Here is a 27065-nt window from a genome sequence, read left to right as displayed (position 1 = left end):
TCAACCTGCTGGGCGGTGGTGGCGCACACCTTTAATCCCAGCACTCGGGAGGCAGAGCCAGGTGGATCTCAGTGAGTTGGAGGCCAGCCTGGCCTACCAAGTGAGTTCCAGGAAAAAGGCACAAAGCTACACAGAGAAACTCTGTCTCAAAAAACCAAAACAAAAAAAAAAAAAAAAAAAAAAAAAAAAAGAAAAAAACCAATTCAACCACGTTTTCCAGTCTAGTCTGACCAAGAGCTTCATACAGACCAGCCAACACAGTGTGCTACTAAGAGGAGAAGGCCAAAGTGACCAGGAAGCCTGCCATTCCAAGCGCACAAGGGGGTCTCTACAGACAGAACCAGGCTCTAAGTTTGGACCTGGGTCTCTCATACTTTTGCCAGATAGTGTTACAAAATGTCATTCTGTACAGCTGTACAAGAAAAATTAACTTGACATCCTATGTTTAGAATTTCCCCCAGAAAAAAAAGAGAAGAGAATTAACTGATTACTTCAGTTTTATTTATTAATACCATATAGTGGCATGTATATTATTTATAGTCTAATTAATATAAATTGATACCATCTATCGAGCTTAGTTAGACAATATTTATTAATTCTAAAACATAGGTAGGCACAGCAAGCCCATTGTCTCTCAAAAGTACTTAAAATAATTTCACATTAGCATGTTCACATAAAGTGCATTCTCGTAAGAAAAGACTAAACACCCATAAATTGGAAAAAGATATTATTTCGGTCAGTACCTACAGACTTGATTTGAACAATCTCTAGTTCTTTGGTTCCACACCAAAGTTCTGACAAAATCTGATCTTCGAGTATCAGTAAGGTCTTGAAAAATGATTTTTAATTCCTTAATTCTAAAGTTCATGACATGTCTTAATAGACCAAAGACACCAAACTCAAGTATACAAATTGTCAGGTAGCTGACAGACCCTCAGTCATCAAGCTAATATTTCCGCAGTGGCCTTTCAGTGAAAACGGCACTGGAGTGCCCCTCAGCTAAGCACTGTCTGCTTCTCATGCTGCTGACCACTGGGAAGAGTTTTCAGTGGAACAGTAAAAGAGTGGGGTTCCAGTAGAAGGCCTGCTTCTACCGACAGAGGGGCTTTATCAGCATGTTAGTCTTACTAATAATCTAGGCAAACCCCTGCTTGGTCAAATGTTTAAAACACAGCTCTTAAATAAAAATAAAATTTTAACTTAATGACTACCAATAAACTTTTATGTTGGAACCTTTTCTTTTTTGCCTCCTCCTGAATGTCTGCTCCTTTGAGGTCCCAAGTGTCCAAATTTAGGATTTCATTTTTAAGTTCCCCCAAGGTAATGAAGAATTCTTGTTCAGCTCTTAGGCTAAGTTCTAGTCAACAGCTTTTGAGAAAAAAACAAAAACAAACAAACAAACAAACCAAACCCTACATGAATTCTGCCCCTGAAGAGCTATATTCCCAAATGATAAATGTGGGGCATGGCTGGAAACTCAGAACCAGGACCCTGGAGTCAAACTGGTCTTATCCTCTCACCTAAAACGTTGTAAACCTGTTCATCAGAAAGTGTATGTGGAATGCAGGTAAATGACTATGCACCTTGGTAAAAAGGCTTTTGGGTAAGCCTAAGTATTTGTGGTAAAAAGGCAATAGGAATTTCTGTGGGTCCAATCCACTATTAACCTCTATCATAACCACTATCACAGACAAGACTGGAGTCCATGAGCTTCCACAGAGCCTCCTCAGGTGAGTAGCTCAATCGTGACTGGCCTAGCCAGGAGAACTAGTTGGATTAGTAAGCAGCTGTGCACCACCTCTTATTTTGTATACCTTTTTCCTCGGTGAGAAGCTCAGTTCTTAACTCCAAGGTGTACCTACAAAACTCTCCTTCACACCATTCCAATCATGTCCTTTCACACAGAATGTTAGCACCAGAATCTCTCACTACAGAGGACTATCCAATCCAAGTCATTAGAAACGAAAGGGTTGCCTGGTGTATCATCACAGTTCTTAGATCAGAAAAGACCAGATTCCCATGACACACAGACTGGACATCAACAGCAACAGAGAACAAAGACATCCAACCACAGACAGAAGTCGCATACCACCTTAGTGCCTAGAAACAAGCTTCTTAAATGTGTTCTTACAGTTAAGGTAAAGGAAACTTCTCTTATAGATCCTAGCTTTTTGTTTTCATTTTCTTCAACTGTAAACATTTATATAGATAATACACAAAGTTCAATGCACAAAACATGACTTTTATAATGATTCTTTCCCTTTTTACTCACTTTTAATCTCAGATAACTTTAAATACACAATCTAGCTAATATCAAATACATATTCATGTAACAAGAACCATATCACTATTCTTCCATGGATATATCTTGAAATAGGTTGGAAAGGTGAAGGGGTAACAGCAGGGGGGGGGCACTTGTTCAATCTTCCTTTGAAGTATTTGGAAGTCTGTCTTGCCTTGTTCTGCAAAGCCTTTCTTAGAAAACGTAGGTAGTTGAGAAGGAAATAGTCAAGCCACAGATCTCTTCTAGGGCATCAATGCTCTGGTTGCAAGAGGACGCCATCTCAGTGCTAGTAGCATCTAGAAGCAGGGTACACCACCAAACACTTTACACAGAATCTTCCTGGAAACTGACTTTCATGTTGCTTACTTTCTCATGTTGAATATGTTGGTAATACTTGTGGTTACTGTGTAGTCTAAGAAATTTAAAGATTTTAAAGACAATCTTTAGGTTACTTACCAATCTAAACAATCATGTGCAGCATACTGTCTCATTTTACACAAACACTGGCTGATTTTGATGTAACAGACCTAAGTTTTATAGGGCCTGCAACTTGTAGAGTTCATGTGAAATGATTGTCCACAGTTCACATGAATTAACTCAATGTACTGCATCACACAGGCCTTTCGTGGGGCCTTGGAAGGGCTTGTGCAAAGGAAAGCTTGCAATTTAAGCTTTGTTTACTTGAAAGTAAATTTAGCTTTGACATCATAGGTGTTCAAAATACTTCGTTCAGGTTAGTAAATTAACATGATATTTTATCACCATCACATTTTACAGAGTTAATGAGAGATCAATAAGAAATGTTAGCTAGGCAGTGGTGACACACACCTTTAATCCCAGCACTTGGGAGGCAGAGGCAGGCAGATCTCTGTGAGTTTGAGGCCAGCCTGGCCTACCAAGTGAGTTCCAGGAAAGGCACAAAGCTACACAGGGAAACCCTGTCTTGAAAAACAAAAACAAAAAAACAACAAAAAAAGAAATGTGCTTAAGGTCACAAAACAGATGTCTGAGTGGGACTGGGCCACTAAAGCATCAGTTCTCACAAACAAGGTTACTGTTTGATATATTGTGTATTCTGCTTTACTGGGACCAAAATTGCCAGGTAATCACTGAAAGGATCTTGCTTTACAAGTCCACAGGAAAAGACTGATTCTGGAGACAGACATGCATTCTCCTGGAGGACTTGTCACCCTACATTCATATTGCCTCATCCAGTAAAATGCAGATTAGCTTAAGAACAAATGTAAGCTCCGTGGAAAGTGATTTCATCCCATAGACGATGCTACCCCTGCTTTTCTAAGAGGCATACCCCTTCTTTGCCAGTAGTTCTGGAAATCACCAGAGAATGTTTTCACTGAAGTTTTAAGGAGGAAAAGTCAGACGTACCCTGTTCAGGTTAAGTGAGTCTCAGTGCTGATGCTCCATCCGAGGCAAATCACCCTCAGAATCATCCGACAGGGGAGATCCTGATCCCTACAAATTAATAAGTAAGTGTTACAAGTGTCCAGTGATTGCAAAACTCTCTACCCAAGAATTCTGATTGCATCTTTTCAGACTCAGAGGCTCAGGGCTGAAGTTGCTCTTGTGGAAAAGGATGAAGCAAGAGGACCCAATTTGTATATTTATAGACATTTTATTTGTTTGTTTGTTTGTTTGTTAGTTTGAGACAGAGTTTCTTGTAGCCAGGGCTGGCCTCCAGCTTGCTATCTAGCCAAGAATGACCTTGACCTCTTGATCCCCCTGCTTCCAATTCCCAAGTGCTAGGAAGATAGGTATGCACTGCCACACCTGGTTTATGTATGTGAAATGTTATAGAGAGGTCGGAGAGATAGTTTAGCGGTTTAGAGTACTTGTTGGATTCAATACCCAGCACTCACATAGTAGCTCACAACATCTATAACTCCAGTCCAGTTTCAGGGTCTCTGTTCCCTCTTCTGAATTGGCACACACATGGTTCACATATATATTTGCAGATAGGTCATTCATACATATAAAATGAAATAAATATAGTTTTAAAAGACACTTTGGAGCCAGCTGTCAGCCCAGCACTAGAGAGGAGGAGGTAAGAGGATTTTGAGTTCAAGGTCAGACTGGGCCACTCAGTCCCAAAAAAACTCACAAAGAGGAGATACTTCTGATCTGCCACGCCCCAGTACAACCAATCTCTCCCACTCATCCAAAACAAAAGCAAAAATTGGTTGGAACCAAAGCAGCCATTCCAATTGTTACATGAAGTAAAGGAAAACATACTTAAAATGAATGGCAGGAATTCTCAACACAGGAACAGAGGCTGTAAGCATATAACCAGTGAGCATGTTAGGACTGAGAAAGACGGGATCTGAAGTGTTAAGAGCTAATCGTATGTGCTACCAGGGGTGGCTAAGGCCACACAGCAGGTGATGAAGCTCCCGCAAGCCTGAAAACCTGAGTTGGGTCCCAGAATCTATGTCAAAAAGCTGGGCTTTGTAGCATGCGTTTATAACCTCAGCACTAGAAAGGGTGAGACACGTGGCTACCTGAGACTTGCTGGCCAGCCACAGTAGCCCAATCAGTGAGCTGCGAGTGAGTGAGACATCATGTCTCAGAAGACAAAGTGTACAGACCCTGAGATGATAATACAAATATACAGAGGGTGGATTAAGGAGAATAATCAATACGTTCAAGAAGTCTGGGAAACATCCAAGAGGCTAAACCTGAGAACTTAGAGGATAGAAGGAGCGAGGTGAAATTGAATAGAATAGACAAGACTATTTAGTCACATTATCGGGGCACTGGTGGGAAGGGGTGGCTACGCACAAAAAACAAGAAAGAAAGACAGGGAGGGAGGGAGGGAGGGGGAGGGAGGGAGGGAGGAAGAAAAAGAAATTATCACAGAAAACTTCCCAAATTTACAGAAAGAAGTAGGCTTCTAGACACAAGAGGTATACACAACTACAGACAGACACAACCAGAAAGGAATCGCTCCATGACATGCTATAGTGAGGGTGTCAAAACACAAGGTAAAGAGATAATCGTAACAGCGACACTAGATGAATGGATATTGAACATTTGGTATATACAGAAAACAGAATACTATCTAACTCTAAAGAAAAATGAAGTTGTAAAATTTTCAAGAAAATGGATGGACTTAGAATGTGTAATATTAAACAAAACCACAACATCTCAGGAAAAAAAACCCACCACATTCTCTCTCATATGCAGAATCTAGACAGCAATATATGTGCACATGTAAATACACATTCTTGTGAGTATAACATAATAACACAAAGAAAAGAACAAGAGCCAGCCATGGTGGCACACGCCTTTAATCCCAGCACACGGGAGGCAGAGGCAGGCGGATCTCTGTAAGTTCAAATCCAGCCTGGGCTACAGAGTGAGTTCCAGGACAGGTTCAAAAACTACACAGAGAAAACCTGTCTTGGAAAAAAAAAAAAGAGAGAGAGAGAGAGAAGAAAAGAGAAGAGGAGAGAAGAGAGGACAGGACGAGACGAGAGGAGAGGGAGAGGGGAGGAGAGAAGAGGAGAGGAGAGGAGAGGAGAGGGAGAGGAGAGGAGAGGAGAGGAGAGGAGGGGAGAAGAAAGGCAGAAGGCTGAGTACAAGCGGCCGAGGAAGGACTGAATGCAGGTGATGAACATGAGTTATGAAAGCTGATAAAAGGCTAATGATTTTTCTACTTCTAACTCTAGCATGGATCTTTCGGGTTGGGTGGTAGATAAGTGCATAAAATATATCCACCACCTGAAGTGTAGATGTAATGTGAAGTACCACCGCTTCCATTCGGAATGCTTATTCTAACTGTACAGAAGTTCATTGAGTTGTATAGACTTTGGGTCTGGTTAACTTTGGGATGTGATGTTTTTATTTGTTTGCAAGTTGTTTATAATAAAGTTTATTAAAAACAGTTTTTAAAGATACAGGCCCCATCTCAACTGAAGAACGGATTCAGAAGTGTTACGATAAATGCGTGTGTAACAAAGTTCCACATGTAATGAACTTATAAACAAAATAGATCCCCTACAAAACCTGCCAAATTCCTAAGGGCAAATCCCCCCACACACATTAAGTCTGAGAGAGCCCAGAGCCGCATCTATGGCGCGCGCAGTTCTGTACCTGGTGTAACACAATGCTGGAAGCATGCAGGTCAATCGCGGCCAGAGAGGGAATTCGAGATTCGGAAAGGGATTTGTTCTCTTTCTTGATTAGCCTCGAATTTCGAGCTAGATAAAAAATCATCAAAAACATAATGAAAAGAATCAGGAACTATTTGTTTTCCACATGTATAAGTACTTCTTATCTACAAGTGAATACACTAGCCTACTTAAGTATGTAAATTAATACATTTTAACATCGTTAGTTTCTTTAACTTACAATTTAGCAAGATAAACAAAAGGCTGGGAGTAGAAGCATATAAACATACCTATGCCTTCTAAAGCTCTCAGTTCTGGAAGATGATTATAGTTTAGTTCAGGCAATCGCACATCTGCTTTGGAATATTCCTTCCTTTTCTTATTAGCCTGAAGGAGGTACTTTTCACTAGAGACCTAATTACCAGAATGATTAACACACACAAATTAGTTTAAGGTGAGCTGGGCTTTCATTCTCTTGTAACCACTATATTCATATACTCAAATGCGTGATTTCAAGGGCTGGGATAATAAAACTTTAAGGACATTACCGACACAGAAAACAGTTTCACCAGCTCATTTATCAAACTCGCTAACAACTACCAAATAGATTGTTCTCTAGTTTCTTCTCTCCCTTTGCCGATCTTCAGTGGAAGTCCCAGCAAGCAACAGGCAGCTGAAGATGGGCATGACATCCTGGTTCTTTACACCGGCAAGGTCAGTCTTATACCACTGCCTGGGCTTTTCAGCAAACAAATGCGGTTCTTTACCTTAAGTGTGACCAGCTGGTCTTCATATATATTACCCAGCCACCACCTTTACCATCTCAGTATAACCCTGTTACTCAGCTTTTGAGTAACTCTCCAGCGGCTCTAACAGGCTAACCATTCTGTAATTGATGGAATGGGTCAGTGAGGAGTGGAAGTTTACTGTCCACTGCAAAGACAATATATGTATAACACAGAGCACCAGGTACAAACAGTGGAAGGAAATTAAGTAAGGAGAGAGCTCAGACAGTGATGGAGGACTAGATGCCATATTAAAATGACTTCAGTAATAAACAAGGCCTCAGAATACGGTTTCTTACGGACTGAGGACAAAAGGCATCTGTTGGATTCTCTAGGGGAGAACGTTCTGAAGGAAGAGAAACAGTAAGTGTAAAAGCCCAAAGGCAGGGGTGTGTCTGGCCATCACATCAAAGCAGAAAGGAAATCTACAGAGGAACAGATCAAGGCACATAGTAGACCGAGATGGGACACGGGATTAGGGAGCTGACTCACGCAAAGACTTACTATACCTAGAAGGACTCTGACCTTCACACAGAGAGCAGAGGCCAACGGAGAGTTTTAATCTGAACAAAAGCTGAACTACTTGGCATGGTCTTGGACCAGCATTCTGGAGGCTTTGCTGAGAGCATGATACTCCTTCCCATGCTGTCTCTGAACCACATACACGATTCTCACATTAAAATCTGCCATCATGGTTGGTTGGTTGGTTGGTCAGTTGGTTGGTTTGGTTTTTCAAAACAGGGTTTCTCTGTGTAGCCCTGGCTGTCCTGGACTCGCTCTGTAGCCCAGGCTGGCCTCGAACTCACAGAGATAAAGGCGTGCATCCCCACTGCCCGACCTTCCATCATGTTTTTACCTTGATGATCTACTAGACCCTGAACTCCACAAAGATTGAACCAATTCAGTACTAGTGTCTTACATACAATAGAATGACCAAAAACGTTTCTGAAGTGGTTACACAAAATCCTCCCACTAAAAATCTAGTAAGATAACAAGACAAAGTATCTTCTTTTTGCTCTTTAAAAAGAACTCAACTGCAAGCATGAGGTTAAAAAAATTTATTTATGTTGCCGAAAAGAAATGAGATGGCCTCTTAAGAGAATCTTACATTCAGACTTAGAAAATTTATTTAGACATTCAGAATTTCAAATTATGGCTATGACAAGTTAGGATGGTATTGTATGTTCAGATTTGACTCTATGTCTCCAAATAAAACTCTTAATTCTTCACTCTCATGCTTAAGACCAATGCAGGTCTAGAAGTGATGAGCTCTTTTGCTGCTGAGAACTGTTACTTACGGATGTGGTCACATTCATATTATAAATTCCTGACGGAGAAGGTTGATTTGGTTTAATGAATGGATTACAGTATTTCTTAGTTTTCTCATCCACTCTGTAACAAATGTTTTAAGTTAGAATCATCAATAACTATTTTTTCAAACACAAAATCAATGACATCATGCTAAAAGATACACAGAACTTAATATCTATCCACAAGCACACAACACACGGAAATCTAGTGAGATACCCTACCTCTTATGACATCACTAGGGCTTCCCACAGCTGCCCCTTTCAGGAAAAGGCCCAAAGGAGTGTCTGTGTGCCACTAAATGCTCACCACCATCCCACGTAGCAGCAGGCACTCAAAACTAATCAGTCCTCTCATTAATGAGAGCCTCTCATGTTATTAAATAGCTTTAGATTCTCTTTATCACAAACAATAGTAAAGTCTGACTGTCTTAGGGCTCAGGTGAACGCTTTCCTTTTTTAGTAAATTCTAACAATTTTTGTCACAAGGTCATCATATTTAAGCAGCTGTTTTAGAAGTAGAGACTGCATCAAGAATTCTGACAGTAAAACAATGTGAACAAATTAATAAGCATTTTTTGTCTCATTTCCCATTCATACCTGTAACTCTGAACTCCAGGAATCGTCCCCATTCCAGCACTAATACCAGGAGCCACTGCAGAAAGATTGTGCGTGAGCGGAGGAATCGCCATGCCTGGGTTTCTTGGGTGGTCAATGTTGACATTGCTGCAGTCCCTGAGGCTCGTGGAAGGCAAGCCTTTGATGTGGCTTGTCCCGTTGTCATGGACACAACTGGCATTTGAAGCTCTACTTCCTTTCTCAGCTTTCTCGCCGTCAATTTTTGACCCTTTTATTTTAAGCACTTTAGAATCCTTAATTTTGGGATCAGCATTTGTATCCTGACCATTGATAAAGATGTTAAAAAGTTAGTGATCTGACAAGAAACTTCACATCCTTAATTCTATGTATGGAATTAAAATTAAATCAAGATTCTTATTCAAATAGTTATGGTGAAATACAAGAAGAATGTATGTGATGCCTACCAACTTGATAGATGGTAAATTGGTAGGTAGGGAGAGAGAGAGAGATGATGGATAGATGGTTGATAGAGGATGGATAGATAGATCAATGATAGACAGACAGACAGATAGGTCTGTGGGTATACATTTCAATAGGGAGAAAAACATGGAAGAGGAATAGAGATTTCTGCTTTTTTTCTTACATATTTGGAGTCAGCAAACAGAAAATTAAAAACTCTTCTTTTGTTTCACTTGATAGTAGTAGAAATGCTATCAAGAACAGACCCTGAGTGACTTAGCAGGAAAAGCAAACTTTTATTTTTTGTTTTTCAAGACAAGGTTTCTCCCTCCTGGAACTCACTTTGCAGACCAGGCTGGCCTCAAACTCACAGAAATCCATCAGCCTCTGCCTCTCAAGTGCTGGGATTAAAAGCATGAGCCACCATTGCCCAGTCTGAAAAGTAAACTTTTAACTAAATATCATAATCACAAATTTAAAATGTTATAAAAATTCTGAAAGTAATATTTTCATTTTCTATTATTAAGGAAGGAAGGTAGACTGAGTTGGTGGTGTTTGCCCCTGGGTGTGCACAGGTGTGCTCCCCAGTGTTGTAGGTACATGGACAGGGGTGCTCAGTGTTCTCGGACACATGTGTAGAGCTGAAATTCTCTGAAGAAGCTACATCTACACTAGAGATTTTGCAGACTGACTTTGGATGAGAAACTATGACTGTGGAGACACAGACGTGGGTCTAAAGACAAAATTACCTTGGATTATCTTAGTTCCTTTAATAGCCACTTAAATTCTGTATCTGACCCAGCTTCCTCAAGACTATCAGGGAAACTTGTGGATTGTATTGCTAAGCATAAAGGACCTCTAGCAATCCAAAAGCTAAAGGTTGTAAAATAACATCTGAAAAGCCCAGAAAGACCTCGTGCTCTGCTGTAGCCTACCAACCTAACACCTACCAGTGTGTTTAGTAACCTCTGTTCTGTGGCTGTGAAGTTCTCATAGCAAAACATGTCATTCAGGGGGACTAAAATCCATGTTCCTGGGGCATGGTTACTCATCCTTGGCCCAGAACATGCCATTTCCTTATGTCCTATAAGTCATTATTTTTTGTAAAGTTGACTTTCTAAGCAACACTATTGCACTTTGTAGTACCCGTTGAACATTTAAAATATGATCTATTAAGGTGTTTTTTTTTTTTGTTGTTGTTGTTTTTAAGGTATTGTCTATAGAAAAGAAATTATCCTCTTGTTTGTTTGGCTTCTTATAACCAGGTTGAAAGTTAACAATTTTTCCAGTATTTTAAAACTTTAAAATCTTCACTACTAGGCTCAGCAGTTAAGAGCACTTGTTACTCTACAGAAGACAAGGGTTGATTCTCATCACCCCCGTGGTAGCTGAAACCATCTGAAATTCCAATTCTAGAGGATCCAATGCCCTCTTCTAACCTTAACAGATACCAAGCCTGAATGTGGTTCACACATACGTAGGCTAAATACTCACACATAAGATAAATGAATAAATCTAATTTTTATACAATTAAATCTTCGTTATTTCCCTCCATACATTGAAACCTCAAAGCATGAACATTTACCTGAACCACAAGTGTCTTTCTTTCTTCACCTAAGGCATCATCTTTGTCTTTCTTTCTGTTTTGAGATTTTTTTGGTAAAGAATTACTCCTGGCATCTTTCTCTATTTTTAACTGCAATTCTTGAGAAAACCTAGATAAAAGTACATGTCTCTATTAAAATAAAATCATACAAGAAAGATAAACCTAGAAAAAAAAATCAAGATAATCATTTAAGACCCAGTGTTAAACTAATTCATTTACTTTATTTTTAATGAGAAAAATCACATTCCATATGAACAGTTCCTAAAAAGCCTTTGGAGTGTGGGAGAGACTTGGTGTGAGAATGTCTGAGCCGCCCTGTAAACACTGGTTCTGATGGGATAAAGCAAGAGTGGATGGGGCTGGTGGCATCCCACTGAGAACTGAGACACCCTCACCAAACCATGCCAGCAGCCATTGTGCCCCTCCCAGCCAGAGTCAGAGTGTGTGGGGCTGGGGGAGCCCGGTCTCCCTTCAGGTCCTAGGTGGTCTCTAGTGGCCGTCTTAGGATGAGCTTGAATGACCGGCTGTAAGTCAAGTGCAAGTCAAGCCACGTAAGTTTTCCATGCAATGTTTGCACTTGAAAGACTGACTGAAAAGCCATGCTTATTCTGGGTATGTAGCAGACATTCTGCTTTGAAAATGAACAAGGTGAGCTAATCATGCAAGGAAAGCAATATTTCTGTAAACAATGAAATTTAAACTTTCATGCAAAAATTACAATTCTATTAACTTGGGATCTTAAAGATCTTCCCATAGTTCAAAAGTTTTCTGATAAAAATGGAGTATAATTTTTGATATTATATAATGACATACCAACATTTTTTTTTTTTTTTGGCCAGAGCTGAGGACCAACATACCAACATTTTTAAGGTTCACATAATTCAACATTACCAATGTGCTTCAAATGATTAAAGTATGTCATAAAAGCAATCACAGATAAAATATCAATTTAGAAGATCAGACAAAAATAGATTTTAATGCAACAGAGAAATAAAGGTCCACTGACATGGTCTAAATTTCACAATGCAACCAGTCTTTTAGAAACTACTACAGAGGACTGGAGAGATGGCTCAACAGTTAAAACAGTTAAGAGTGCTTGCTGCTTTCCAAACCCCACACTCATTCCCAGCACCCACATCTGCCTATAGCCTCAGCCCCATGGCATCCATCACATTCTTCCAGCCTCTATGGGCACACACATGTGACAGACAAAGACACACACATGCACACAAATAAACATAAACTAAATTTCAAATAAAGGAACCACTACAGTTGAGATGGGCATGGAGTCAGGCACCTGTAAATTCCAGGAGCAATTTACTGAGGAGGCCAAGGCAGAAGAATACTGACTTTAGGGCTAGCCTGGGCTACATAGTGACTTTCAGATCAGCCAGAAGTAAAATGTAAGACCCTACCTCGAAGAAAAAGAAGGAGGAGGAGGAGGAGGAGGAGGAGGAGGAGGAGGAGGGAAAAGGAAAGGAAACAAGGGAGCTAAGGAGGAAAGGGGGAAGAAAAGGAAGAAAGAAAGAAAGAAAGAAAGAAGGAAGGAAGAAAGAAAGAAGGAAGGAAGGAAGGAAGGAAGGAAGGAAGGAAAGAAAGAAAGAAAGAAAGAAAGAAAGAAAGAAAGAAAGTAAGAAAGGAGGAAGGAAGGAAGGAAGGAAGGAAGGAAGGAAGGAAGGAAGGACCTACCAATACCAAAATGTCAGTTTTTGGTATCATATTCAAGTTTGACACAGAATCAAAGAATACTAAATTACCTCAAAAGACTATTAAAATACTCTTCCACTTTTCTAGATACACATTTGTTTCCTTCAATTAAAATAACATATTACATATGAATATAGAAGCAAATGTAAGAATCCAGACATCTTGTACTAAGCCAGTTTTTTGTTTGTTTGTTTGTTTTTGTTTTTTGAGACGGTTTCTCTGTAGCTTTGGAGCCTTTCCTGGAACTCACTTGGTAGCCCAGGCTGGCCTCGAATTCACAGAAATCCTCCTGCCTCAGCCTCCTGAGTGTTGGGATTACAGGCATGCACCACCACCGCCTGGCACTAAGCCAGATTTTTAAAGAGATTTGCAAAACAATAAAGCTTTAGGACTGGAGAGACAACTCAGCACTTAAGAATGCATACTAAATCCCAGCACTCAGGAGGCAGAGACATGTGGATGTCTGTGAGTTTGAAGCCAGCCTGGTCTACAGAGCTAGTTCCAGGACAGCTAGAGCTATTACACAGAGAAACCCTGGGGGGGGGGGGGGATTCATACTGTTCTTGCAGAGGACCTGAGTTTGGTTCCCAGAATTCATGTCAGAAACCATTCCTGTTACTCTACTTCCAGGGATCTGTTGCCCTCTTCTGGCCCCCAAGAGTACCTTCATGCACATATGAACAAATTCAGATGCACATGCAAACACATAATTAAATATGTATTTATGCTATCTATATTTGTGCTGCACACAGACACACAGCACTGTCACAGCCGCTCCTCCCCTGTCTCTTGTTCAGGCAGCAAAGCTAAGGCTAATATCTGGAGCAGTGCCGGCAGCATTGGCACCGACGAGCCTGGCACCTTAAGGACTCAGCACATCAGTACTTTGGCAGGACTGGCAGCATCACCGGACCTGCTGTGGCATGAGTCTGGCAGCAACAGGAGATGGTAACTGCACAGATGCAGCAACATGGGAATTAGTGACCTGAATAGTTGATGTCATCACCGAAGACAGGAAAAAAAAAAAAAAACACCAAAAGAAACTGTTTCATGAAAACCAGCAGTTCCAGTTTAATAAATACAGGAAGCCACCCCTAGGAATTACATTACTGCTAAGGGTGAATGGATTAGGACATAGGTAGTTGACATCCTGCAAAGGTGGTGGTAACAAATAAGACACTGCGACTTTCCTTTGACCCTGGTTACTACAGCCCACAGAGCACAGGCCGGCACTATGGTACTATACCTCTCAGCAAATCCATCCATTTGAAAGAAATCATGGTGGAGAAGATCAGCACAGAAGGGCCTTTTGTCTGGGTCAATATGCAAACATTTCTGAAAAATCAAGAACATGTACAAGTCGTCTTCAAGAACACTTGTCTACATTTAGATTTATTCTTTCTAGCCAATGAACAAAATAAAGCACAAATCACAGTAGTGACCATCGGTGGTTCTTATGTCTCAAAGAGACCCAGCATTTAGTGTCTGCAGCTGTAAATAAATGTGCAAATTCCTAAGAGCAGACTTTCCAAGGAACAGATTTAAAGTCATCTGAGGAAATTGTTGACCTAAAAGATCAAGTACAGAGGGGGTTAGGAGGGAGAGAGGGAGGAAGAGAAAGGGAAAGACAGAGAGAGAGGCACATACATGAACCAAGTCTCCACCCTATCTGAATTTCCTATCACAAAGAAGGAAAAGCACAATTACCTTTGCTAAATTTATCACAACTTCAGGGAGCTTGGGATAGCGGCTCTCGAGCGGTTCTGTTTCTGTGTCTTTGATCTCAGGCAATCTTACTCCAGCAAACACAGGGTTTTTATAAAACAGCTCCTGGTGTCTTGGAATTAAATTACCTGGGGAAAAACCCAGCATCCATCTTCATCAGTATAGTCGACAGGAATGGAGAAGAGAGGGTGGTGCAGGGAGACGGTGAAAAACAGCTAGTGGGCAGCGGGGCTCTCTCAGCACGTGAGGTCACCCTGAGACAGGCCTGTTCCTGCAAAGGCTCTTGGGAGTCTTTACAGTGGTCTGGACACAAGACAGCTCAAGAAAATGAACACTGCTTTTGTAACATACTCATCTAGAAAATTTATTTATTTTTATTGTATGTGCATTGGTGATTTGCCTGCATGTATATCTGTGTGAGGATGCCAGATCCCCTGGAACTGAAGTTACAGACAGTTGTGAGCTGCCATGTGGGTGCTGGGAATTGAGCCCAGGTCCTCTGGAAGATCTGCCAGTGCTCTTAAGCTGGGCCACCTCTCCAGCCCCTCATCTATAAGCAGAACACTTGTGAATACACAAGAAGGACAGGCAGAGAACACTTTGTGCATCTCTAGATAAGGCACTGCTGCTTCTGTCTAGCAGCACAATGTGTCCTGTGCCCCAAACACTGAAGACAGAGTCACACTATCTAACTTAGGTAATCAGTTCCTCCCTAAGAGAATTCAATGTTCATTCAACAGACTGTGCACCTCTATCTAAATTCAAGTTTCAGCACTTCAACCTTTTTCTCAACTTTGATACCTATTATGTCATGAGCTCTATAATTGAAAAAGTTAAATTTTATAAACTTTTTTTATACTAATATACTGTAAATACTATATAAATACAATATTGAGGAAATAGTGAAAAGAATAATGTACATATTCAGTATAGATGCAACCTCTCTATTCTCCCTTGTTCCTCCAGTAATACAGCAGTAATATGAAAAGTCTACTGTAAAAAATGATGTAATACTTAATAAATTCTTAATCTCAGAACTTAAAACCAAATAATTAAATTACCCCAAGTACCTTCTTATTATTTCCATTTTAAAATCTAGAATTTGAATATGAATTTTATATTCCAACAAATATAAGGCTCAGAGTCTAGCTTTGGAATGACAAAATCTGGGGAAGCTAGACATGGTGATGCACATCTCTAGTCACAGCCTTGGGAGACCAAGGCCATAAAGACTGAGAGGCTTAGGCAGAAGGATGGAGAGTTTGAGGCCACCCTGGGCTACACAGTGAGACCCTTGTCTCAGAAAATAGAAGACAAAAATAAAATTCAATGCAAGGCAACATTAAGCTATCTTGTAAGTCTTTGTGTCTCTCATCTTATCCTAGAGATGAAGAGGATAGCTGGATTTCACCAAATGCTCACTGACTCAATCGATAAAAAGTGATGGTTACTTCCTTTCTGTCCAGGGAGGCTGGAGGTGAGTGTGATTCAGAACCAGGCTTGGGATAGTAACATTTCTGAGTTATTCTGAATTCTCACTTCACTGCCTTTGTGTGATTTCTGCAGCATTTAAAAATCAGCAGTGACTTTGAGCCACATCAAGGTAGTTGGTTGTACGATAATGAATTCTCTGTTAAGATGATTTTTAAATTTTCCTGCCTGTTGGATTCATGAGTCTACTCATCCTCAGCAGCCACTTCCTTTTCTCTTACACTGACCAGCCTTGTTAGAGACTCAGAGTGTCTGTGCACTCACATGCACGTACACATGCATATACATGCATTTGTGGGTGTGTTTACCTGTGTGCACGTATGTCTGTGTGTGCACGTGTGTATGTGTTCAGTGCATGTATATTTGTGTGTGTGTGTGTGTGTGCATATGTGTGTTTCCTACCTTCACCTAATGTAAGTATCATCTTTAATAATGAACACTTTAAATAACAATAAAAACACACACAGGGAAAAAGCTATAAAATTTAAGTCACAGATGTATACTCTTACCTAAACATGTCATAATATGATGTAGCTGATCAATATCAGACTCTCCCGGAAATAGGGGTTGTCCCATGAGCATTTCAATGACCAGACAGCCAATGGCCCAGACATCAACGGCCCTGGAAAAAAGGTGAGGTGATGTAAGATGTGGTACTCGGATGCCTTCCTATGCCTGCATCTTCTTGACACTTCACCGGGTTGGCATTCTTGGCACTGAGAGGTACAGCAGTAAATCTTGTCACTTAGAGTTATTTCTCTGTAAGAATTCTAACCCTCTATTTTAATAAGTGAGATATCCAGAAACTTCAACCATCTGACATTAAAGGAGAAAATAAGACTCTCTTGATGCCACTGAGCACCTATTCACCCTCCATTTCTACATCACTCACTCTAAGGTTATCAGCGTGGTCTTTAGTACAGTAAAATACAAATAAATAAAAACTCCTCGGGTTGGGGATTTAGCTCAGTGGTAGAGCACTTGCCTAGCAAGCGCAAGGCCCTGGGTTCGATCAAAAACAAAAACAAAAACAAAAACAAAAACAAAACAAACAAACTTCTCTTTTAACTTTTAATTAAATATGTGTATGTGTGTGGGGGTGTGTAAACACAAGTGCTGGTGCCCAAGGAGGCGAGAGGCATCAGACCTCTTGGAGTTGGAGTTGCGGGCAGTTGTGAGCTGCCCAGTGGGGGTGCTGGGAACTCAGGTGCCCTCTGTACTCTCTTAACCTTTGGCCATCTCTGCAGACACTAACCAATATACTTCTTCCTGACCATTAAATCACTCCGTTTTCCCTTTAAAAGAAGTATATCTGCCCCAAGTTGTATCACAAGCTTTTTGTTCTGACATCCTACAGAATAAAAGCAGGATCTCACTGCAGCAGGCAAGGACTCCATCACTGAGCCACCCAGCCCTCAAAGGAACTTTTAAAAAGAATTTCCAAAAAGAAAGCACTAGGGATTGTTACAAACCACTCACTAAGCACTAAACCCAGGCCTCCCTTTCAGTGCTAAGCAGATCATTTATTACAAACACGTCCCACTTTCCAAAAGGCAGGCTCTACGCCCTCCTTCCTGACTCTTACTTGCCATACTTGACGTCACCAACCAACAGTTCTGGAGCTCGGTACCATCGGGTGGCCACGTAGTCAGTGTAAACCTCCCCAGGTGCTGCCAATGTCCGTGCAAATCCAAAGTCACATAATTTTACAACACCAGACTGAGAGACTAATATATTCTCAGGCTTTATATCTCTGTGTATGATCTAAGACAAAAAAAAACCCATAGAACAGAAAGTATGTTAAACAAATGAATTTTAGGGGATACCTGCCATGAGCAGGGCACCACTGCCTGTTCCTATAAGAGTGCAACACACAGAAAGTTATTCCAGGGCTTAAAGCCCTGGGACCCCGTGGGACAAAGGAGAGCATCTACGTTTCAAGTGTTAGTTAAACTAGCAAAGACATTGAGTAACATATGTACCATTAACCAACAAACCAACTTTCAATCAATGACTACTGTCAAGACCAAGAAATAAACCTGTTGTTGAAGACTGGGGTAGTCAAGGAAGTTTGCTATGGGAGAGATAAGCTTTATGATAGGTTTTTAATACGGTGCTATGTTAGCAAACACTCGACCAGGCATGTATCAGGCACTACATGGAGTTTTACATACTTTCTTTTACCACACAATAACCCTGGAACAGGTGCTATGATAGTTTCTGCTTACAAAGGGCTGGGGCTGGGCAGTAGAGGTAGGGACCTCTGAGGAGAATTTGAGTGTGGACTAGGTAAAATGGTGTGGCTGTCAGGAAATGCTAATACTCTGATGTAACTCATCAGAAATTAGAGTGAGGTCAGGTCTCTCATCAAAAATGAGCATTTCCCTTTCACAACTGGACTGTCATCAGAGCACCACCAATTCCAAGACAACATGGGAAAGGAAAAGTTCATGGCAACACCGTCATCACTGGACACTGATGGAAGCTTTGGTTGACTCCTACCACCAACTCGTCCAACTGACAAGTCTTTGCCCCTCCAGGGTGCCTATCAACTTGGTGGCGTTGCTACTGCCCCTGTGGCCAACAGAAGACTGGTGTCCTCAAACCTGCAGGGCGGCTCCCTTGGCTTCAGTCTGTCACAGCAGAAGCACTGTCTGCTGAAAAGCACCAGCACCAGGGAGCTCTGAGTGCAGCTCTTCCTGGGAACAGTGTGGGCTTCAATGCTAAGAATGTGTTTGTCAAATATGTTAGACCCCGCAACGTTGCTGGTGACAGCCAAAATGACCCACCAGTGGAAACAGCTGGCTTCACTGCTCAGGCGATTATCCTGGACCACTGGGGGCAAATCAGTGCTATGCCCCTGTACTGTACTGTCACACAGCTCACACTGCTTGTGAGCTTACATGGCTTCATGAAAAGAGTGATCACTGTTCTGGTAGGAAGCTGGAAGATGACCCCAAATTCTAGAAATGCCTAAGGAGAGGAACATGTTTTATGGACCATTTTGTGTCCATATGACAGTTTTAAGTTATTAGTTTTCAAAATCAGTACTTTTTAAGGGAAACAACTTGACCAGAAATATGTCACAGAATTTTGAGACCCATGAAAACAAGTTTAATGAGAAAAAAATTTTGCAAGGATACAGATATGTGCACACACAATTAACTGGTGTACAAAAGTATACTGATGTCTGTAGCTTACTTTAAAATACATAAGTATTAGAGATTAGTAAATTAACAGATGAACAAAGATTATAAAATTAGTTAGTATACAGACTATAAATAACTATGAAGTAACTATAGCGAACTATTAAATACATAATATAGCTAGGAAGAATAGGGTGTCTATTGTGTACCTTTTCAACTTTTCAGTAGGGCCTATGATTTTTTTTTTTTTTTGGAAATACGATTTTTTAGAAAAATTTCAATATCAGAGTAATACAGTCCATTTCAATTATGTTACTAGTTCAAACTCAAAACAAATATCTCATTAAACTAAGTCACTAGTATCTAGATAGTGAAGATTGGCAAAATAGGCATCATACCTAATACTTACATTGTGACTATGGCAAAATCCAATCCCATTAATAATCTGAAACAAATACTTTTGAACTAATTGATAGTCTAGTCCATTTGGAAATAGTTTCAAGTCATCAAGAACCGTGTGGTCAACAAATTCAAAGACGAGGTACCAACGTTTTTTTTTCTTACATACTTCCAACAGATTCACCAAATTTTCATGCCTCAGTTGCTGTTATAAAAAATGCAAAATAATTTTAGAAGGTGAAGTTATGAGCAATTAGCTACTATTTAAAAGAGGCCAATGTAGGAAAAATATATAAATAAAATGCATAAACAGTGCATCTTGTAAAAGTGTGTTCAAGTTCTAAAATAACAGTCCAAGAGCATATTGTTCCTTCTCTCAGAAAACACAATAAAGCCAATGAGGAAAAGAGACAATTAAAAGCATCATCCCTAGAACTGAATGCACCAAAGACTAGCAATGGAAGGGAGACAGAGTCACCATCACACAGAGACACTTGCTGGAAAGAATCTATCCCACAAAATAAAAAATGTCATTAGGAAAAAACCCAGAAATTACAAATTTAAAGAAATTAAGGTTAACAGAATTCTATTCTATACTCAGCCCTATAATACAAAGAAATGATTATGAACCATGGTGGATTTCTGTTACCCTCACAAAATCCTGTCCTCTCACCTCAATGAACCTCTTATTATTAGATGCTCCAAAAGTACCAGATTATCAAAAATTAAAACCATTCAAAGGGCTGAGGGCACAGCTCAGTAACAGGTAACTTACCTAATATAAGGAGGCCCTGAGTTCCTTTCTAACATGAAGGAGGAAAGAAGGGGCAGGGATTATTCCAAGATCTGTCCAACAATGCTACATGAAAGGAGTAGGATAAATGGCAGACTGACACTCGTCAGATATAAATAAAAAAGCGTTGCCACCTTTAAGAGGAAGAAATCACTAGAATATGTGATCCAGTAATATGACAGCCATTCAAATTGTATTTAAGTAAAATAAAAAATTTAAAAAAAAAAAGAGGACATCAATTTCACATAGGAACAAACCTTATACAAATATGGGCATCATGGCTATGAAACAGAAAGTATGCATTTTATTTTATTTTTATTTTTTGAAACAGTGTCTCTATTACATTGGTGTGGCTATCTTGGGACTCAATACACAGACCAGGCTGGCCTCAAACTTGGAGAGGTCCATCTGCCTCTACCTCCACAAAGTGATGGGATTAAAGGCATACACCATCACACCTGGTTATAAATCTTAATTTTTAAAAGTGCGATAAGACAGACAGCTAACTCTTCATGGGAATATTGAGTCAGCAGAATGGTGGAATTAAATTGTGAACATGATGTAATTAAGTAAGAATTCTGTTTACTGTGGATATAGAAAATGAACAGTATTTCTTGCTAACATATCTGCTTTAAGGAAAATAAAAGATTTAGTTCTTTGCTTTCTTTTTTTTAGGCAGAGCCTTTATCCTTTTTTTTTTTATATATATAAAGATTTATTTATTTATTATGTACACAGAAGAGGGCCCCAGATCTCATCACAGATAGTTGTGAGTCACCATGTGGGTGCTGGGAATTGAACTCAGGACCTCTGGAAGAGCAGTCAATGTTCTTAACCTCTGAGCCATCTCTCCAGCCCCCCCCCTTTATCCTCTTGAATCAGCCTCCCATGTACTGGGATTATAAACGTGAGCCATCATGATTGGCTAAAGAATTTATTTTAGAACAAGGAAAATGATCCAGGTAAGAGGCTGAGAGACAGAGGGAACATAGGAGAGCAATGCAAAAGATAAATCTTAAATATATCCCAATAAATGCCAACTATGAATATCTAACAACATAGGGAACTAAAATACATAAAGGTACACATATCTCTTGTAAGGGAAAAGGGATGAAAAGGAGGAAGTAAGTATTGTGGCCTTAGCAGCTCCAGCACCTTAGCACAACTGACTCCATGATGGAAGTAAAACTCAGCATGTAGACAGCACTACCGGCCAAAACCTAAAAGTCCTAATCCACCCAAGACCACTGTTCTGGGAAAGTCTCTGAGTGTACTAACTTTGTTTGTTGGCTTCTGAGTTTTCCTTCTGGCTAACTGTTGTTGTTAGTTGAAGTATGTCAACCCAGGATATGGTTTTTGTGCTTAAAAGTGCACCCTGAGAAAGGCTTGGGGTTACAGTGGAATCCCGAACACCCAATAGAGTCACTGGCTGCCTAATAAAGTCTTTCTATAGGCTTCAAGCCATGTCCAAACAGTCTTCTTTGGTGACCATCCCACAAGAATCTAATCTAAGAATCTTCATTGCAAAAGCAGCCATTTGGGGGTATTAGTGAGTTAAGGTACAGTATTTCATATAATCGCTAAAGACTGACAAAAGAATAAGGACTAAAAGAACTGAAAACACAGTGTGAAAGAACTGAAGACACAGTGTGAAAGGCACCAGGAAGCTAACAAAGAACCGAAGACACAGTGTGAAAGGCACCAGGAAGCTAACAAAGAGAAATCCAAATATATGAGTAGCAGTACTAGGTGTGTGTTCTGTGGAGAATGATTTGTGACAGCCATGCATCTGGTTGGGAATGAGTAAGCCAATTAGGTCTATATAGCAAGCAAAAATAAAAGAACAAGTCAGACAGCAGATAGCAAAACATCTTCAAATCAGGTGCTTTCAACATCAGCAGAAACTGGGGAACTAAGCTAGGGCAGCCAGCTGGAGTTCCCAACTGAGAACACTGTTTTGTATCTATATGTGGGTTATATTTCATTGTTTTAAAAGCATTTTAAAAATACTACAAAGTGGCAACTCAGTAACTGAGATTAATGGTCTATTGAGGAGAGAAGCTGTGAATTAAATGAGAAATAGGAACAACCGTTGCCAAAGAGTGCCCAGGTGGGCAAAGGCATGATGTGGAGGGTGCAAACTGGGGCAGTCAGTAAGGAAAAGTTAAATATGCTAATTGGAGCTTAAAACACTAGAAAAGGAATGGACTAGAATGATAATTAAATAAATACTAAGAATTTTCTGAGCATGCTAAATTAAAATATACCCACACTAGAAACATCATAGTAGGGGCTGGAGAGATGGCTCAGCAGTTAAGAGCACTGGCTGCTCTTCAGAGGTCCTGAGTTCAAGTCCCAGCACCACATGGTGGCTCACAGCCATCTATAGTGGGATCTGATGCCCTCTCTGGCATAAGGGTGTACATGCAGATAGAGCACTCTTACATATACACTAAATAAATAAATCTTTTTTAAAAAAAGAAAAGAAAAGAAACATCATAGTAAAACTACCCAAAAGGAGAGGTGGGCTTGAGATAGCCCAGGTAAGAGCACTGGCTGCTCTTACTGAGGCTCTGGGTTCAGTTCCCAGCATCCACATGGTGGCTCACAACCATCTGTAATGAGATCTGGCGCCCTCTTCTGTATACATAATAAATAAAATAAATCTTAAAAAAAAAAAAAAACCCTTTAAAAAAAAAAATAAGTAGTTAAACCAAAGAAGGAAAACAACACTTGGTCCTGAGCAGGTTCGGGATAAACCTGAACTGCTTTGTTGCTCAGCAGGGGAGGGAGGCAGCAGCGACCAGGGAGTGATATTCTCATGAAATTATATGTTATTTGTGTGACATGTGCATGTGCATGTGTACAGGAGTCAATTTTCTCCTTCCACCATGTGGGGCCAGGGATTGAACTCAGGTCCTCAGGCTTGGCAGCAAGCACCTTTACCAGCTAAGCCATCTCACCCATTCTAGATGGTTTTGGTTTTGATGAGACAGGATCTCACTATATAGCTCTGGCTGTAGACCAGGCTGGCCTTTAACTCAGAGATCCACCTGCTTCTGCCTCCAGAATGCTGGTATTAGAGGCATGAGACATCATACCTGGCCCTTATTCAGGTTTTAAATTTTCATTTTGATGTATTCTTATATATTATCATATATGTAAGTGTTTTTAATGATTATATTTCAACAAAAATTGAGAGAAAAAACACACAGACATTGGAATGGCAAGATGGCCAAATCCCCAATAAAAACATTGGGCACTGAGTTTCTAATGAGTTTTCTATGTAGGCATTATTTCATGTGTTCATTAGCATATCCTTTGTGACTCCACCGGGAGAGGTGTCTTGGAAGCTCGTCCTCTGTTTCCTCTGGATCTCAGCCCTCGTGGCCTTTCCTAGTGCTGGCTTGTACCATACTCATTCTAACACTGTCAGGACAACTCTGTGCTGAGGAATGAGTCCTGCTCTTGATGGCCTGTGGGACCAGCAGCACAGGGGACAACCAGATGACTGACAGACACATGCAGAGAAAAGAAATACTTTAAGGATCATTTACACCTACTATATAAGTGGATAATTATCCTTTGAATTTTGGGGGTTGTTGTTGCTTGGGACAAGGGTTTCTCTATGTAGTCTTGGCTGTCTTGGAACTTGTTATGTACATCAGGCTGGATAATAGAGTATTTTCTCTAAATTTGCCAAATATAAATGAACTGGATAGTGTAACTGTAATTCTTATTTGATAACTGTTTTTGTTGTATATAGTTTTACTATGTTAAAGTTAAAACCTTCCTTTTCAATTAGACAAAAATGGGGAAATGTTGTGGAACAATCTTTTTGTACACTGTGAATATGTGCTGCTCTCATTGGCTTAATAAAGGGCTAAATGGCCAATACTAGGTAGGTAGAGGCTAGGTGGGACTTGTGGACAAAAAGACAGCCGAGGATGAGGTCTCAAGGAGATGCAGAGAGAAGATGAGCATGCTATATAAGGTACTGCCACATGATAAAGCACTGATAAGAAATATGGGTTAATTTAAATTTTAAGAGCTAGTTAGTAACAAAGCTAAGCTATTGGCCAAGCATTTATAATTCTCTATGTCATTTATTGGGGAGCTGGAGGTCCCAAAGACAAACCCCACCTATAGCTGTTGTTGCCTCTTTTTTTTTTTTCTTTTTTTTAAAAAGGTTCATTTATTTATTATGTATACAGCATGTTTTGCCTGCATGCCAGAAGAGGGCACCAGATCTCATTACAGATGGTTGTGAGCCACAATGTGGTTGCTGGGAATTGAACTCAGGTCCTCTGGAAGAGCAGTCAGTGCTCTTACCCACTGAGCCATCTCTCCAGCCCCTGTTGTTGCCTCTTTTGAGAGAGGGTTTCTCTATATAGCCCTGGCTGTTCTGGAACTAGCTCTGTAGACCAGGCTGACTTCCAGCTTACAGAGACCTGCCTGCCTCTACTTCCCCAGTAAATGGGACTACAGGCATGTACCCCAAGTTGGAATTTTGTTATAAACAAAACAAATATAAACAAACACAGAGCTAGGGAGACAGCTAGTCAGCAAAGCACAAGGGCCTGAGTTTGATCCCCAAACCTACATAAAAAGCCAGGTGTGTGTGGTATCATGTGGGAAGGTGAAGGCATGAAGACTGGGTCTCAACAGCCAGTCAGTCTATTCTACTTGGCAAGTTCCTGGGTGGCCAGCCACTAAGTAGTAACACTTAAGACTGTCCTCTGCCCTCCACATGTGCATACACATAAAGATGTGTGCACCGTAAGTTTTCTCAGGTCCCATCCAGCCCTGCAGTCCCGTGTTCCTCTGTTCCCACCCAGCCCCATGGTCCCTCAGCCACTTAAAAAATAATCATTCAGAGGCTTAATATTAATTATCAACTGCATGGCCTATGGCAAGCCTCTTGCTAGCTAGCTCTTATAGTTTAACTCAACCCATAACTATTAATCTATGTGTCACCGCATGTTCCGTGGCTTTACCTGCGTCCCATTACATGTTGCTCCTGGGATGGCAGGCTGGCATCTCCCCATTCCACCTTTCTCTTGCCTGTCTCTCTCCTTGGATTTCCTGCCTGTCTCTAAGCTGCCTTGCCACAGGACAAAGTAGCTTATTTATTAACCAGTGGGAACAAAATATATTCACAGAGTACAGAAAGACATCCCCCAGCAATGTGCACCGCCCCCCACACCCCACAGCAATGTTTTCCTTCCCATGTAGCACAATCCTGAACAAGCAGCCACTAACTTTTTCTCTTCAGTGCACCTACCTTTAGTAACTTGATTTCTCGCATAGCGATTTTCTTAACCATTTTGTCGTCATCACTTTCTAGGAACTTCTTAATGGCCACAATTCTTCCACTGTCTTTGTTCCTACACTTCATTACCATTCCATAACTTCCTTCTCCAACCAATCCTAGGTTCTCATATTTTTCCATTTTAATTTAAAACCGGTAGGAATTTTTCTTGCTGTGGAAACCAAAGCAGAGCATTAACAATGCTGAGCATGCCATTTCCTCCAGTCTCCCAGCAAATTCACTCTTGCGACATTGTTTCCCATTATAGAAAGACACTACCTTCCTATAGCGATCTGTACTATCACAGTTTCTTACCATTCCTACACTAAGCTATGCTTTCCAAGTGTTCATACAATTTAAAATAAACAATGCAAAGGAACAGAAGCCACTAACTTTACATTTAAATTGTATCGATTCATATTAATAAATTAATTTTAACTATATGAATCAACAAGCTATCATTCAAAACAATTACAGCTCACCAAGCACAATCCTTTTCACTTAAAGATGAAAAGGGCACAACTGAATTTGGTTTTCATGAAAATCAAAGTTTTATGATGGGACTGGAGACATGGCTCGTCAATTAAGAACACATATGGCTCTTCCAGAGGGCCTGGGTTTGGTTCCCAAAATCCCCACAATGGATCACAATCGGCCATAACTCCAGTTTCAGAGGATACAACACCCACTTCTGGCCTCTACAAGCATTAGGCACAGTATGCATATCCATGCACATACATGTGTGCAGAGAAAACACTCATATAAATAAAAATAAAAATAAATAAGTCTACTGGACATGGTGGCACAGGCCTTTCATCCCAGCACTTGAGAGGCAGAAGCAGGTAAACCTCTGTGAGTTTCAGACCAGACTGGTCTACAGAGTGAGTTCCAGAACAGCCAAGGTAATATAGAGAGACCCTGTCTCAAAACCAAAAATGAAAACAAAATAAATCCTAGAAAAATTTTATACCAGATTCAAAAAATCCAAGTTGGAAACTTTTATGCACTTTCCACTTAATCATAAAAATTTATCATGCTGGGCAATGGTGGCGCACGCCTTTAATCCCAGCTATCAGGAGGTGGAGGCAGGTGGATCTCTGTGAGTCCAAGGCAGGCCTGGTCTACAGAGCAAGTTCCAGGACAGCCAGGCTGCAAAGAGAAACCCTGTCTCCAAGGAAAAAAAATCACAACAGGGAATTAAGGCTGAACCTTTGATAAGTTTCCTCTGCTTCTCTCTCCTTTTCCTACTTTCAGTGAATTGATGTTTTCTTCAGGTATGTCTGTATGAGGGTGTCAGACCCTGGACAGCTGTGAACTGCCATGCAGATGCTGGAAATTGAACCCGG

At 40.5% G+C, this 27065-nt stretch overlaps 1 protein-coding gene across 3 annotated transcripts in view; it reads right to left on the bottom strand.

The window, feature by feature from the left end:
* Window positions 1–479: 479 nt before the first annotated feature.
* Cdkl2 (cyclin dependent kinase like 2) overlaps window positions 480–27065 on the bottom strand; it is a 29216-nt gene continuing 2630 nt past the window's right edge. Inside the window, exons 3-15 of one of the 3 annotated variants that reach the window (XM_036201163.1) lie at window positions 25693–25891; window positions 19626–19820; window positions 17656–17834; window positions 16580–16692; window positions 14562–14707; window positions 14101–14189; window positions 11127–11256; window positions 9104–9402; window positions 8495–8588; window positions 6702–6825; window positions 6395–6501; window positions 3671–3757; window positions 480–2696 (exon numbers count right to left, since the gene is read on the bottom strand). In XM_036201163.1, the coding sequence (XP_036057056.1) occupies window positions 3692–3757; window positions 6395–6501; window positions 6702–6825; window positions 8495–8588; window positions 9104–9402; window positions 11127–11256; window positions 14101–14189; window positions 14562–14707; window positions 16580–16692; window positions 17656–17834; window positions 19626–19820; window positions 25693–25860 (1710 nt within the window). In that variant the 5' untranslated portion in view covers window positions 25861–25891 and the 3' untranslated portion in view covers window positions 480–2696; window positions 3671–3691. The remainder of the gene's footprint in view (window positions 2697–3670; window positions 3758–6394; window positions 6502–6701; window positions 6826–8494; window positions 8589–9103; window positions 9403–11126; window positions 11257–14100; window positions 14190–14561; window positions 14708–16579; window positions 16693–17655; window positions 17835–19625; window positions 19821–25692; window positions 25892–27065) is intronic. The other 2 variants (XM_036201164.1, XM_036201166.1) reach the window with 2 other exon arrangements.

Source organism: Onychomys torridus, chromosome 10, assembly GCF_903995425.1.
Source record: "Onychomys torridus chromosome 10, mOncTor1.1, whole genome shotgun sequence".
Classification (NCBI taxonomy): Eukaryota; Metazoa; Chordata; class Mammalia; order Rodentia; family Cricetidae; genus Onychomys; species Onychomys torridus.
The sequence above is the reverse complement of the archived record's forward strand: the minus strand, read 5'-3'. Positions and strand labels throughout refer to the sequence as shown.